At 36.7% G+C, this 15,941-nt stretch overlaps 1 protein-coding gene across 3 annotated transcripts in view; it reads left to right on the top strand.

Annotated features, from left to right (window-relative positions):
* LOC105471533 (F-box protein 3) overlaps nucleotides 1-15,941 on the top strand; it is a 33,669-nt gene that overhangs the window by 5,386 nt on the left and 12,342 nt on the right. For all 3 annotated transcript variants that reach the window (XM_011724038.2, XM_011724036.2, XM_011724039.3), the window contains exons 3-6: nucleotides 197-360; nucleotides 10,577-10,691; nucleotides 13,199-13,403; nucleotides 14,686-14,731. In XM_011724038.2, coding sequence (XP_011722340.1) covers nucleotides 197-360; nucleotides 10,577-10,691; nucleotides 13,199-13,403; nucleotides 14,686-14,731 — 530 coding nt within the window. The remainder of the gene's footprint in view (nucleotides 1-196; nucleotides 361-10,576; nucleotides 10,692-13,198; nucleotides 13,404-14,685; nucleotides 14,732-15,941) is intronic.

Here is a 15,941-nt window from a genome sequence, read left to right on the forward strand (position 1 = left end):
CAATCCACCATGCCAGCAGTAACTTTTGTTAAAATTTTTAATGTATATATCACTTTTTGCTATCTGATCTTCATTTGTGGCTAAAATATAATGAAAAGGAAGAGAAAAGTACACGTTCCTTTATGTTGTAGGTATCTAAAATAAATGCTAATATTATTTTAAAAGATTTTAAGTCTCATGTTTTTCATCTATTTAGGGAAGAGAAAACACAGAAGAATCAGTGTTGGAAATCTCTCTTCATAGATACTTACTCTGATGTAGGAAGATACATTGACCATTATGCTGCTATTAAAAAGGCCTGGGATGATCTCAAGAAATATTTGGAGCCCAGGTGTCCTCGGATGGTTTTATCTCTGAAAGGTACTGGGAATGCAGGGTCCCCTTCCCTGTTTTCATTACTATTAGTATAAATAGCTTTGAATCTCTGTCATCTATGCAACTGTGTTAATCCAACCTTGTCTGTGATTTACTGTTCATATTTGGCCATGGAAGTGGGACCTTCACTCTAGTGCTTACGCTGTTTTTTCTCAGCCTTGGGACCCACATGGTTATTTATCAGAAGGGAAAGCTGAACTTTTATCCTTATATTTGTTTTCTATTAAGAAAATAGTCATGCTAAGATTGTGTGAGAGTAATTACGGTGATTTCTTTTAAAAGATTTTTTTTTGATTGTGAAATTTTGCCTACTGTATCAGCACTCTTTCCTATTTTCAGTACAAGTAAATGTTTGTTTGATAGTCTAATATTCAGAAAGACCCTTGGTCTTTACCTGTGTAAGAGCAGCCTAGTAGAGTAAGGAAAACTTTTATCCTTATTTTGACATTTACAAAATAGTAGAACTAAGATCTAAACTGAGGTCTGTTCGACTCCAGAATATGCTCTTTCTATTATACCATTATTGTCCAATTTTGGCAAGAAATATTAAGCTATTTCCATTAATTTGATTTAATTAACAATCATTAAAATAGACAGATTGTAGATAGATTGCCACTTACCTGCTTTACCCTCCCAGTTTTTTTCAGATTTCTATACTGAAAGGCATTGTATACATGTTCGGTTTTGCTGAGCTAATGTTGGAATCAGTTCTTCTCAAATATTTTCTTCCCTTTAGAACTAAAGACTCTTTTGAAACACTATTCCTTTTGCATTTTGTGTTTCCTCTCTGATTTCCCATGCAAATATTACTTTCATGCAAATCACAGTTGCATGACCAGGTGCTTGAAACTGAATTGCTAGAAGGTAGAAAGAAAGAATGATTTGGCAGAAAGAGTCGAGCTTTGAAGAAAAGTACCCTTGATTAAGAAAAGTACCTTTTCTTAGAAAAAAGAATAATACTATTTACTTGGTATGTAGGGTTGAATATTTCAAGAGGAAAGTAAATCTGAAAATAGGTATTTGGTGATGATAAGGTAAGGGCTTACAGTAGCTATTATTAATTAAACACAAAGCTAGGCACTGGCTAAGTATTTCTTGAGTATTACTCCATTTAATTGCAAAAGTCCTATGGGATAAATAATTACTATTCTCATTTTATAGGTGGATTACCTAAGGCATAAAAAACTATGTAAGTTGTGGCTGGGCACGGTGGCTCACGCCTGTAATCCCAGCACTTTGGGAGGCCGAGGCGGGCAGTCAGGAGATGGAGACCATCCTGGCTAACACAGTGAAACCTCGTCTCTACTAAAAATACAAAAAAATTAGCCAGGCGTGGTGGTGGGCGCCTATAGTCCCAGCTACTCGGGAGGCTGAGGCAGGAGAATGGCGTGAACCCTGGAGGCAAAGCTTGCAGTGAGCTGAAATCGTGCCACTGCACTCCAGCCTGGGTGACAGAGCGAGACTCTGTCTCCAAAACAAAAACAAAAACAAAACAAACAAACAAAAAAACTAGGTTGTTTAACCATCACAAAGGGAAAGGCAAAAACCAGATTTGGATACAGAGCTGACTGCAGAGCTATGGTCTTAACATTGACTGAAGAGAGACAGGACCTATCCCATTATGTTTGGAATGTGGATTGGACTAGAAGAGCTAGTTTAAATATTAGGAGATTTGGAACATGATACGGTATATGGTTCTGCTCTTAGGCTCAGAGCTATCAAGAAGGTAAAACTAAGGATATGTAACTGCTGCTGCTGCTGCTGCTGCTTATTTTTCTTTTCTTTTTCTTTCTTTCTGTTTTTTTTTTTTTTTTTTTTTTTGGTGCATGAATTTTGGTATTTCCAGGCTCCCTGTACTACCTAGCAGTTGGAGGTGAGGTTGTCAGATAATTCCTTGATAGCTCCTGTTTTCCTCCACAGTGCCAGTTCTCTGGGGCTTTGCCATGAGTTGGAATAGGATAAAGGCTCTTTGATATCTGCAGTGCTGGGGGTTCTTGGAACCCTAGGCTTATGAATTTTAGAACCAAGTCAGGAAACTTGCTGCTCACCTCAGCTGCCACAGTCTTGATTCCATTGCAGGGTTATAGAGGTTGCAGATAAAAAGGAAAATCAGAAAGCAAATAGGCATTGGGCTTGGGGAAATTTTTTTGGAGCATCTTGAAATTAAGACATATTGTTATCACATATTTTCATATCTCATATTTACCTTAAGTTTTGGCTTAAAATTTTAGAGTTGGAAGGCACCTTAGAGACTGTTTAGACCAGGGGTTGGCAAACTTTTTCTTTAAAGGACCAGACGGTAAAATTTAGGCTTTGTGGGACACATGGTCTCTGTCACAACTCTTCAGCTCAGCTGTTGTGGGAAAGCAGCCAAAGATGATTCATAAACAAATGAGCGTTGCTGTATTCCAATAAAACTTTATTCCTACAAGGAGGCAGCAGGCCAGGATTTGGAGTGTGGGCTATTAATGTGCCTGTCCTGGTTTATGCTGGTAAGTTGAAGAAACATACCCAGAGAGTTTAAGTGACTCATGCAAGGTATCAAACTAGTGATCAAGATACAACTCTAATCTAGGCTTCTTGGCTCCTAGTAACTTTTTCACTATTTCCTTCTATGAGTAGGTTAAGGGGAAAAGAAAGTAAATAAATATTTGCTGAGTGCGAATAAAGCACTTTATTAAACGTGAAGTCTTATTTAATCCTCACTATAATTCTCTAAGGTAGGTGGTATTATCCCCCTTTGAGAATGAAGAAACAGGATTAAAGAGGTGAAATAGCTTGCCAGAAATCATGCAGTCAGTATGTATCAGTCCATTTTTGCATTACTATAAAGAAATGTCTGAATCTGGGTAATTTATAAGACGAGGTTTAATTGGTTTACGATTCTGCAGGCTGTACAGGAAGCATGGCAGCATCTGCTTCTGGGGAGGCCTCAGGGAGCTTTTACTCACCAGGAAAGCAAAGCATGAGCAGGCGTGTCACATGGCAAAAGCAAGATCAATAGGGAGAGAAGGAAGTACGGCACACTTTTAAACAGCCAGATCTCATGAGAAGTCACTAACTGTCTTGAGGACAGCACCAAGGGAAGGATGCTAAACCACTGATGAGAAAAAATCCACCCCCATGATCCAATCACCTCCCACCAGGCCCCCCTCCAATATTGGGGATTACAGTTCAACATGAGATTTGGGAGGGGACAAATATACAAACTATGTCAAAGTAGTAGAGTAAAGATTAACTGTGGTCTTTCTGCCTCCCAAATTCTATTCTAGTTGGATACCTCTTTCAACCTTGATTTTACTGTATTGTAAACATATATTTCCTTTTAGTTTTCTTTTTGCCATGTTTATTTTTGTCTCTTTCTCTTCTTCAAGAAATTCTTAGTTTCTTAATGTTACATGTTAAGTGTCTAACGTGTGGCATATACCGTACAAATATTAGTTTCTTTCCTCATCCCATAGTTCAGGTTGCCATTCAGCTTCGTTTCTTTTATACTAAAATTTCTCTTTTTTTAATGAACTTTTTATCTTGGAGTAATTTGAGATTTACAGAAAAGTTGCAAAGAGAGTTCCGAGAGTTCTATACACCCCTCACCCTTTACCCTTATGTATCCCACTGTGGGACATTTATGAAACTAAAACATCTTCATTGGCACATTACTATTAACTAAACTCCAGACTTCACTTGAATTTCACCAGATTTTCCATTATTATCCTTTTTCTGTTCCAGGATCCAGTCCAGAATACCACATTGCATTTAGTTGTCATGTCTCCTTAGTGTACTCTGATCCGTGGCAGTTTCTTTGTCTTTTATGACCTTGACAGTTTTTTTTTGTTTGTTTGTTTTTTGAGACAGTCGCCCAGGATGGAGTACAGTGGCATGATCTTGGCTCACTGCATCCTCTGCCTCCCAGGTTCAAGCAATTCTCCTGCCTCCACCTCTCAAGTAGCTGGGACTATAGGCACAAACCACCACACCTGGCTAATTTTTGTATTTTTAGTAGAGACAGGGTTTCACCATGTTGGCCAGGCTGGTCTTGAACTCTTGACCACAAGTGATCTGCCCCTGTGGGCCTCCCAGAGTGCTGAGATTACAGACGTGAACCAGCCACCACACCCAGCCCCTTGACATTTTTGAGAGAGTACTTATCAGGTATTTTGTATTAGGTTAGTGCAAAAGCAATTGCAGTTGCTCAAATCAGCTTCATCTTGATATTTTACTGATGATTAGACTGGAGCTGGAGTTATTTTCTTTTTTAGATAACTGCAGATGTGAAGTGCCCCTCTCATCACTTTATGTCCAGGGGTACATGCTGTCACTAATGGTTTTAACTAGCATACAGAAATAGGAACAAATTGTAAGTGCACAACTCATTGAATTATCACGAGGTAAACCTGTCCTTTCTAACACCCTCCAGATCAAGAAGTAGAATATTATCTGTACCTAGAAGCCCTCCTCATATTTCTTCCCTCTTTCACAGAGGCAACCATTATTCTGATTGTTTATGCTGTTGAGTAGTTTTCTTTTTTGAACTTTATGTAAGTTATATGAATAAGTATTTTGTATGGATTATTTCACTTTGTGAGATTCAATCTTTTTGAGTGTAACAGAGTTTGTTAATTTTGACTGCGGTATAGTACTCCATTATCTGAGTAGACTATTCCTTCTACTGTTAATGGATATTTGGGTTATTTTTATTTCTGGCTATTACAAATAATGCTGTAAATTTTTATATACATTGTTGATGTCTATATGAGTATATTTCTACTGGGTAAATACCTGGCATTGGGTTTGCTGGGTTATAGAGTTGCTTATATAGTTCTACCAGTTTACATTCTTACCAGCACTTTAATGTTATCATTCGTTTTATTTTAACCTTTTTGGCAGGTGTGTAGTGGTGGTTTTCATTCACATTTCCCTAAGATGTAGAATAATGACAGTTGTATTTCTATCTTTCCAAGCCTCATATATCATGTATTTCTTTTTCTTGCCTTATTGCAGTGGCGAGGGCCTTCAGTACACTGTTGGAGAAGAGTAATGATGGGATAGCAGGCATCCTTATCTTTCTGATTGCAGAGGGAAAGCTTTCAGCATTTCACCTTTAAATAAGATGTTTGCTGTAGGGTTTTTTTGTAGATATTCTTTATCAGATTGAAGATAGTCCCTCTGATCCTAGTTTGGGAAGAGGGTTTTTTTGTTTTTTAAATGGATAATTGAATTTCTATCAAATGCCTTGTCTGCCTTATGATTCTCATGATTTTTCTCCTTATTTTGTTAATGCAGTGAAATGCATTAATCGCTTTTCTGAATGCTAAACCACTCTGTATTCCTGGAATAATCCTACTTTGATTGTAATATATTCTTTTTTATATGTACTGGATATGATCTGCTAGTATTTTATTGGGATTTTTACATCTGTGTTCATGAGAGTTTGGCCTGTAATTTTCCTTTCTTGCAATGTTCTTGTCAGGTGTTGGTATCAAGATGATGCTGGCCTTATAAAACGAGTCGGGAAGTGTTGCCTCTTTTTCTGTTCCCTGGAAGAGTTTATGTAAGCTTGGTCTTATTTTTTGCTTAAATGATTAGTAGAATGCACCAGTGAAGCCATTCAATTCTGGAGTTTTCATTGTAGGAAAGTTTTAAATTATGGATTCAATTCCTTTATTAGATATAGGAGCATTTTGATTTTCTGTTTATTCTTATGTAAATTTTGATAAGTTGTTTTCTAGGAAATTGTCCACTTCATCTATTTTCAAATCTGTTGACATAGAGTTTTTCATAATATCCTCTTATCTTTTTAATGCTTGTTGGATCTGTGGTGCTATCACTTTTTCCATTTCTAATATTAATTATTTATACTTTTGCTGTTTTTCTTCATCAGTCTTGCTAGATGGGGTGAATTAATTTTATTAATCTTTTCAAAGAGCTGGCTTTTGCCTTTGTCAGTCCTTTACTGTATGTTTGTTTTTTATTTCATTAATTTCTTTGATGTCTTCTCTTTGAATTTACTGTGATTTTTTTTCTTTCTTGACTTGGGATTATTGCTTAGATCATAGATTTTCAGGCTTTCTTATTTTTTCAAATGAATTTAGAGCTCTAAATTTCCCACTGAGCACATTAGTTTGTCCCATAAGTTTTAATACATTGTATTTTCATTACCATGCAGTTCAAAGTATTTTCTGATTTCTTTGATTTCTTCTTTAACCCATGAATGATATAGAAGTGTATTACTTAATTTCTAAATATTTTGGACTTTTAAAGTAATCTTTTAAATATAATTTATAATTTAATTCCACTGTGATCACAGGATACACTTTATGTGAGTTCAGTCATTTAAAATTTGTTACAACTTATTCTGTGGTCTAGTATATGATCTATTTTGGTAAATGTTTTGTGTATACTTAAAAATAATGTATTTTCTGCGATTATGGAGTTCAATACTGTATATATAATTAGGTAACATTTGTTAATCTTGTTCAAATCTTCTACACTCTTACTGAATTGTTTATTTTGTCTACCTGTTCTGTTAGTTAATGAGAGAAGTATGATAAAATCTGTTGCTGTGGTAGGCAGAATTCTGAGATAGTCCCCAAATTCCCACCCACTGGTGTACATGCCTGGTACAATGATCTCTCCTTGAGTGTAGGTGGTACTATGAAAATAACTGATTTTCTTCCATTAGGTCATATTATTTGAAAAAGGTAAAGGGATTTTGCATATGTAATTAAGTTCCCAAATTAGTTGAATTTGAGTTAATTATTAATCAAAAAGCAAATTATCCTGACTGGGCCCCACTTAATCAGATGAGCCCTTAAAAGGGACTGGGCCCTTCCAGAAGTCAGATTCAATGTGCCTCTCCTATTGACTTTGAATAAGCAAACTGGCATATTATGGAGAGGGCCACATGGTAGAGAATGGTGGGTGACCTCCAGGAGCTGAGGGCGTCAGTCCTGAGGAATTGAATTCTGCCAACAACCAGTGAGCTTGGAAGAGGATCCTAAGCATACGATGCATGCGTAAGATGAGATAGCAGCCCCAGTTGATGCCATAATTTCAGCCTTGTGGGGCCTGAGCAGAGGATCCAGTTGAGTCATATCTAGACTCCTGACCTACAGAAACTGTGAAATAATAAGTGCTTTAAGCTGCTAATATTACAGCAGGAGAAAACTACAGCCACTGTGATTGTAGATATATCTTTTCCCCATTTTAGTTGTCATTTAAAAATATATTTTAAAGCTCTTATTAGGTACATAAAATTAGAATTGAAACATCTGTGTAGTGAATTTAACCTTTTTGTTACTACAAAAGTCCTCCATTAGCTCTTATAAAGTTGTTTGCCTTAAAGTCTCATTTCATGTGATTTTAGTAGAGCTACTCTAGCTTTGTTTTCTGTATTTACTTTAAGATGTGTCTCTTGTATATAATTTTTTGTTTTTTATCTGGTCTGTCAGTTTGTCTTTTCATTAGATTATTTAATCTATTCATATTTAATAGATTTACTAATGTGTTTGAGTTGAGATATACCATGTTTCTGTTTGTTTTTCTATTTGTCCCACCTGTTCACTGTTCCTTTTTTGCAATCTTCTTAATTATGTTTCATTCCATTCCCTTCTCCTTTCTTTTTTTAGTGATTATATTAGAGATTAAAATGTTGCATCTTTGACTTATTAAAGTCTAATGTAAATTAGTATTTTTTCCACTTCCTGGACAATGAAAGAACTTTATAATGCATTAACTCCAATCACCTCCCTCCTGCCTTTTGATTTATAGTTTTTGTGATTTTGATTTTTAACATATTTAGTTTCCCTGAAAACATTCTTATTTTACATATTCAATATTCTTTTAGACTAACCTTCATATTTACCTTTTCTGGTTGGCCTTTATCCCTTCCTATGTCTTCATGCTTCCATCTGGGATCACTTTCCTTCCACCTGAAGAATTCCTTTTGGTATTTCTTTTAACTGGCCGCTGCTGCTGAATTTTTCTTTTGTTTATCTAAACATGTATTTATTTCATCTTCATTGTTGAAGATATATTCACTGGTTATAGGGTTTTGGTCAGCAGTGATTTTTCTTCATCACTTTAAAGGTATCATTCTCCTGACTTCTATTGTTTATTTTCTTTTTAAAGACAGAGTCTTGCTTTGTTGCCCAGGCTGGAGTGCAGTGGCACAATCATAGCCCATTGCAACCTCCAACTCCTGGGCTCAAGCAGTCCTCCCAGCTCAGTCTCCCGAGTAGCTGGGACTACAGGTGCGACACCATTCCTGGCTAATTTTTAAGTTTTTTTTCTTTCTTTCTTTTTTTTTTTTTTTTTAAATAGATGGGGGTCTTTCTATGTTGCCCAGGCTGGTCTCGAACTCCTGCCCTCAAGCCACCCTCCCACCTCAGCCTCCGAAAGTGCTGGGATTACATGCATGAGCCACTGAGTCCAGCTAACTTCTGTTGTTTCTGTAGAGAATTTAGCTGTCAGTCTTACTGTTTTTCTTTTGAAGGTAATTGTACACTCACCTTATCCCCCACACTGCTTTTAAAATTTCTCTTTGTCTTCGATTTTAGCAGTTTTCCAAGATATATCTAGATAACCATTTTGTTTATAATTTTTCTCCATAGGGTTTATGGTGCTTCTGAATCATGGTTTGACATTTTCATCAATTTTGGAAAATTCTCTGCTGTTATCTCCAAATACCGCTTCTGCTTCATTCTGCTTTTCCTCTACCTCTGGGATTCCAGTGCTTGTTTCATAGACCTTTCTGCCATGTCCTCCCATGTGTGTCTTAGGCTTTTTTTGTGTTTTTCCATCCCTTTTTGTCATCTGACCTGGCTTCCAGTTTATAATTCCCTCTTCAGCTTTGAAACTATGATTTGTTGTTAAACCCTTTCAGTGTATTCTTATTTTAGTTTTTGCGTTTTTCAGCTCTAAGATTTCCATTTGATTCATTTTTATAGTTTCTAGTTCTCTGCTGAAATACTCGATCTTGTCATTTAATTCATTGAATGTATCAATCGTGGTTATTTTTAAGTCCATGTTTACTAACTCCAATAACGATGTATTATGGATTTGGTTCTATTTTCTATTTTTTCTCTTTCTTTAGTCAGATCTTGTGTTTGTATAGGCCTAGTTGTTTTTAATTTATTGCTAGACATAATTTGAAATTTGGGGTAACGTTATTTTCTTCTAGAGATTACTTTTGCTTTTGGCTAGCAGCTAGTCAATGGGCAGATCACTGTAATGCAATCAGGGATTGTTATATGATTGAAAGCTGGGCTTTAGTCTTTATGAGGACTAGTCTTATTTTCAGTTCATCCTTTTTCCTAGGATGTCAGTCAGGATCCTAGCCCAAAAACCTTGGGTTTTACCAGGTCCCTCTCTCCTTTGTGGACCCTGAACTCTGTTGTTTTGCCCTCTAGCCTCGTGGTACTGCCTAAAGCTTTGCACAGCTTCTTGGCCACTCAACCTCATATTTGCTTTCAGAATTGACAGCAATTTTTATCTTATCTAAAGACAAGGTGGCTTCCAATGCCTGGCTCACCTCTCAGTCTCCCTCTTCTCCTGGACCCCTCTCCCCTGCTGTTGTGATTCTTCAAAAGTCTTCAAGCCAATTTTTTGTTGTCAATATTCAGCAAGAGGTTTAGTCCAACAACCTAGTGGGCTGCTGCTGAATGTCGATCTCTTCTCTTGGTATTTGTCATTATTTCCCACTTCTCAAAAGCTCGAATATGTGGCAAATTTACAAACATGCAAAATAGAGTTCAAGTTAATGGCCTTCCCACACATGAACCCATACCTTATGTCCTATATTTCCCATTGAGAGTCAATGTTAAAACTCTTAAGTAACATCAGTTTAGAGAACTTCCAGGGGTTTTGTTATTATTATTTTTTAATAAGGCAGTATGAATGTTTTAGATTTAGGCAATTTAGAGGTTTGTGTTATAATGTGAAAACATTATTGTGGATCTCATTGGTACCCACTTTCCGTGTTTTACTAAGTGCCAGTGTTTTCCCTGTTGGGAGGAAACTAAGAAATTTGCTTGCTCAGTGCTGCAAATTAGGTTTCAATTCATTTCCCTCTATTTCAGCCGTAGATTTTGGACAGAATTCACTCACTCCAAGATTGTTTCATTAGTTAGCAGATAGATTGCATTTCTTCTTAGATTTAAGCTTGTTTCTTCACAATTCACTCTTTTTTGTGCCTTTATAGAGGGTGCTCGAGAGGAAGACCTTGACGCTGTGGAAGCGCAGATTGGCTGCAAGCTTCCTGACGATTATCGATGTTCATACCGGATCCACAATGGACAGAAGTTAGTGGTTCCTGGGTAAGATATTCAATGTTTTGGTTATTTTTAATGATGCAAGTTATTTTTTAGAATGAAAGTAAATAAATTGTATTTGTAGTTACCCTTAACAAATTAAAGACGCATGGAATTCCCTCTTTCTCCTTTATAGCAATCCATAAGACAAAATCTATAGCTTGAATTAGATTTTACCAAAATAAATATATCTCATAAAAACACAGTTTCTATCAATATACTGGTATAGTTAAAGTGAAGTCTGGTATGGGATGGGAGATGGGACACACAGTAAAGGTATGTGCGATATATTTTAACCAAATTCTTCAGAACTCTTGAAATGTGTATCTTATTACAGGCCAGGCAAATTATTTTGGGAGCTTGATGCAAATTCTACCTACTCTACATGTAAAGAGCAATCATTTGTCCAGAGCTGCATACACTACACTAAAGAAAATTGTTTTGTCATATTAAACACAGTCTATAGTTGAATGGCCTGTTTAAAATTTAATTCTAAAAAATGAAGTATTCATTGTGGAACTTTTTTTTTTTTTTTTTTTTTTTTTTGAGACAGGGTCTTGCTCTGTCTCCCAGCCCAGAATATAGTGGCGTGACCTCAGCTCACTGCAGCCTTGACTCCCCTGGCTCAAGCGATCCTGCCACCTCAGCTGTCCCAGTAACTAGAAGTACAGGCGCACCATCACGCCCGGCTACTTTTTTGTATTTTTTGTAGAGATGGGGTCTTGCCGTGTTGCCCAGGCTGGTCTTGAATTCCTGGGCTCAAGCAATTCCTGCCTCAGCCTCCTAAAGTGCTGGGATTACAGATGCAACCCACGCATCCAGCCTTTTTTTTTTTTTTTCCAAGAGATGGTGTCTTGCTATATTGCCAGGCTAGTGGTATTTAACTCCTGGGCTCAAGCAATCTTCCTGCCTCTGCCTCCCAAGTAGCTGGGGCTACAGGCATATACCACTGTGCCTTGCTCAGCTTTATTTATTTGTTTTTTTAAGATTTGTTTTACAAACTTTTATTATTTTAAATTTTTATTTATTATTATTATTTTTAGAGATGGGGTCTTACTATATTGCCCAGGCTAGTCTTGAACTCCTAGGCTCAAGGGACCCTCCTGCCTCAGGCTTCCAGCCAACCATATCCACCTTACATGGTGGAACTCTTGGGTAAAAGTGGACCATGCAGTAGTCATCAGAATTCACCCACAGTTTTAGAAGGCTGTGCTTTGAATGGGCCTACTCCTTTTGCACTTTTATGAAAGTCAGCTATTTCAGAGACATTGTGCTTGTGAAATGCTAATAAGAATTTAAGGAGAACTTTGCATTGTTCTTATTGGAACCTGGTGTTCCTTTGTATGTGAAGAATCATGTGAGACTCTGTTACAATTTCAGATGAGGGTTGAATGAGTATAGGGAATCCCGGAGGTAATCACATTGAGATTACAAGGTAGCCTTCAGAAGTCAAATATTGGGGGCAGGGCACGGTGGCTCACGCCTGAAACTAGCTCTTTGGGATGCCAAGGCAGGAGGACTCCTGCAGTCAGGAGTTCAAGACCAACCTGGGTAGCATAGCAAGATCCTGCCTGTCTCTATAAAAAATTAAGTTACAAACAATTAGCCAGACTTGGTAGCATGCACCTATAGCTCCAGCTACTCGGGACCTGTGGATCTTTTGAGCTCAGGAGTTTGGGGCTGCAGTAAGCCACTGCACTCCAGCCTGGGTAACAGAACGAGATCCTGTCTCAAAAAAAGAAAGAAATCAAATATTGGGTATAGGTCAGAAACAGAAGTCAGTTAGGACTAGATGACCCTAAATTATTGGCTATTTTTTCCTATTGAACTGAAACTTGACAAAGTTGAAAAATTGTCAGATTTTAAGAGCAAACAGGAGAGAACTTTGTTAGAAGAGTTGCCCAGAACCGACATGACAAATAGGTCATAAATTGCAACCCAGGGATTTTTATCTATATATGGCTCAAGCATTGAGACTTAGGAATCTCATCAAGGAATACCTTCATACCTGTATTGCTATATGTATATTTAATGAGATTAATTTATACCCCAGGCATCCAACTTTGTGAAAATTTGGACAAGGTTTAAGCTGCTTTACATTTATACTCTCTGGTTGCACAGGGTAAGCTAAAGGTTGTATCAAGATAAACGCATCAGATAATTTACTTCTTTAAACATTAAATTGGCCATACATACATGGCTAGCAGAACACCAGCAAATCAATATATCATGGCAAGATGGATTCTTGAAAACAATAAAACTGTATTTCTTTTTAAAACATTGCCATTTAGACATTTAATTAATTTTTAATTTAAATCGAATCTTTTTTCCAATCAAAAGAGTTTGAATTAAATATTTAGAAATTATAGTGCTTTGGGTATTCCTGATTTGGAATTGTCATGTTAATTAGTACTCATAAAGTTGTGAGTGGGAAATTATTATTCATCAGAAAGATGAAGCACAGCTGTTTGGCACTGCCGGGTATTACATGTTTGAGTCTGTATGCTCCTCAGGTTATTGGGAAGCATGGCACTGTCTAATCACTATCGTTCTGAAGATTTGTTAGACGTCGATACAGCTGCCGGAGGATTCCAGCAGAGACAGGGATTGAAATACTGTCTGCCTTTAACTTTTTGCATACATACTGGTTTGAGTCAGTACATAGCAGTGGAAGCTGCAGAGGGCCGAAACAAAAATGAAGTTTTCTACCAATGTCCAGTAAGTAGAACGTGTGTTTAAATATGGCATTAAGATGTGTTCTGATGGTTGTATAAATGCATGCATTAGGTATTTTCAGGATTGTAGAATGGGTATAGAATATTATGCATTTTAGTCATAGACCTCTCTAACTAGAGTTAATATTCTGACATAATGGCATGGAACCCAAGAGAAAACTTGACAGTTGGACATAAAAAACTAGTGTATATACAGAGGAAAAGCTATGATTTGTCTTAAGGTATATTAAGGAAGACTAATGAGGAGCTTTTTGTTGAAGTAATTAATTGTAATATATGTTTCAGACTTGCCAAAAATTTAGCCTTTGAACATCCTTTGATTCATGCTTTGAGTGCAATAGAAACTTTTAAAACTTTCTTCAGTGAGTATTTGACATATCAAAAAATGTAGTTCTTTTTTTAGGAGACTTTTATTATTTTAATGTAACCACAGAAAATATTATGGTATTAGTTTCATTTAATAAAAATGAAAAAATAATTTTAAGTTCTCAGTAATTTCTCAGTTACACACCCTCTGCCTTCATTTTTGCCTTGATATGAACTTTTTACTTAAAAAAGGAATTTAAAATATAAAATTCTAAATTTTGGCTGGGTGTGGTGGCTGACACCTGTGATCTCAGCACTTTGGGAGGCTGAGGCAGGTGGATCAACTGAGATCAGAAGTTTGAGACCAGCCTAGCCATCATGGCAAAACCCCATCTCTACTGAAAAAAAAAAAAACACAAAAATTAACCAGGTGTGGTGGCGCACGCCTGTAGTCCCAGCTACTTGGGGAGGCTGAGGCAGGAGAATTGCTTGAATCCAGGAGACGGAGGTCATAGTGAGCTGAGATCAAGCCACTGCATTCCAGCCTGGGCAACAGAGCAAGGCTCCCTCTCAAAAATAAAAAATAAAAAGAAAATGCTTTTCGTAGTTGAGACTTGTGACTCAACCTAACATTTTACATATTTAAAAAGCTTTTATAGCTTTTAACTTTTTAAAGCATTTTCATACTTTTTATCTCATTTTTGACTTGATGTCTCTGTAAGGTTGTAGGATGGTAGCTTGGTCTCTCCATTTACTGAGAAGGGTGAGTAACCTAGAATTGTTCAAATCTCTTGACTCTGATTCAGAACCCTTTCTTCTAGTATAACAAGCCATATATCTTCTTATTTCAACTTTATTTTTATCTGTTTTGCCTCATCTCCAGGGAAAGATACAGATAATGAACAATGAAAAATTAAGTAAAATATGTTTTTATCGATTGTATTCTTTTTCTCACCTAGGACCAAATGGCTCGAAATCCAGCTGCTATTGACATGTTTATTATAGGTAGGAAAGAAAAAAGTCTTTTTTCCCGCTTCTTCTTCCTGGATATCATAAAAAAATTAAATTGGTAAAAACTTTTTCAGCCACTTTAGCAGCTGGCAATTTCATACTTGGATTTCTTTAAGGTTTGCTGGTTTATAAAGTACTGCATCTAGGTTTTCATTAAAACAGTTTTTGTATTGAATATTTTTAATTTTGAAAAAAGCCAATCCATATACAATCTCATGCTCTGAGGACTCTTCTATAAGGCAATGAAATACGCAGAATTGCTGTAAATGTGTATATATTTTTCTTAATGCACGTGTATTATTCATTATATTCATGTATAATTGGAGATACAGATACATAAAGCAACTTTAAACTTTTTCTCTTTTGGTGCTAATGCAGTAGCATTAAGATACTAAGTCACGTTAGAGACCTCTAAAGCAACAGTGTTTAGGGACTAATATAAACTCTACCTCATAAACTCCTTGGTACAACTAGTTTTTCTTGGCCTTAAAAGAGTATTGCTTATAGGTTTTGAGAACCCTTCAATTTGTAAGTAACTACAGCTCACCCCTTTGCTATTTATCCCGTCTTGTCTTGTTTGGATTTTGGTCATCTAGAGAAGCTTCCAGACTGTCCATTCTGCTTTTTAAGGGTGCTGAGTGACATATATTAAACATCTCTATATATGAATAGTAAAGGGTCCTTATAGACTAAGGCATTTGTATTCAATTCTGTCTTCTGTCTTCTCACTGGAACTTTGAACAATGAACAATGTATCTCATTGGAACTTTGAACTCTATTTGTTCCATACTATGGCACATCCACGTTCATGGTGTACTTCACAATATCAAGATCTCACCCTTACCTAGTAAGTTATAAAAAGCTTTTAAATGTAGGTCCTAGCTTTCAGCTCACTCTGACTCATGTGGTCTCTGGTTTCTAAGTTAAGCACCCTCTGGAGCTGTTTCCTATGCTTATTGCCCTCGTTGGTATTTTTGCATAGCACACACTTTCAGAGATTACCATAGTGGCTGTGGTCCAGCAGTGCTACTCAGTTTATAAATGAAAGGCAGCCAAGTGCTAAGGTAAGCTGCTGCCCAGCCTCTGTGAGTTCCTTACTCTTAGTTTGGTGCTCATCTGACATGGTGTGTAGAACCTCACCACTCCAGCAGAGTACTAAGGTGTAATAATACTATGCCAGTAGCTGGGATTTCTCTTAAAATGG

The sequence above is a fragment of the Macaca nemestrina genome, chromosome 12 (genome assembly GCF_043159975.1).
Source record: "Macaca nemestrina isolate mMacNem1 chromosome 12, mMacNem.hap1, whole genome shotgun sequence".
Classification (NCBI taxonomy): domain Eukaryota; kingdom Metazoa; phylum Chordata; class Mammalia; order Primates; family Cercopithecidae; genus Macaca; species Macaca nemestrina.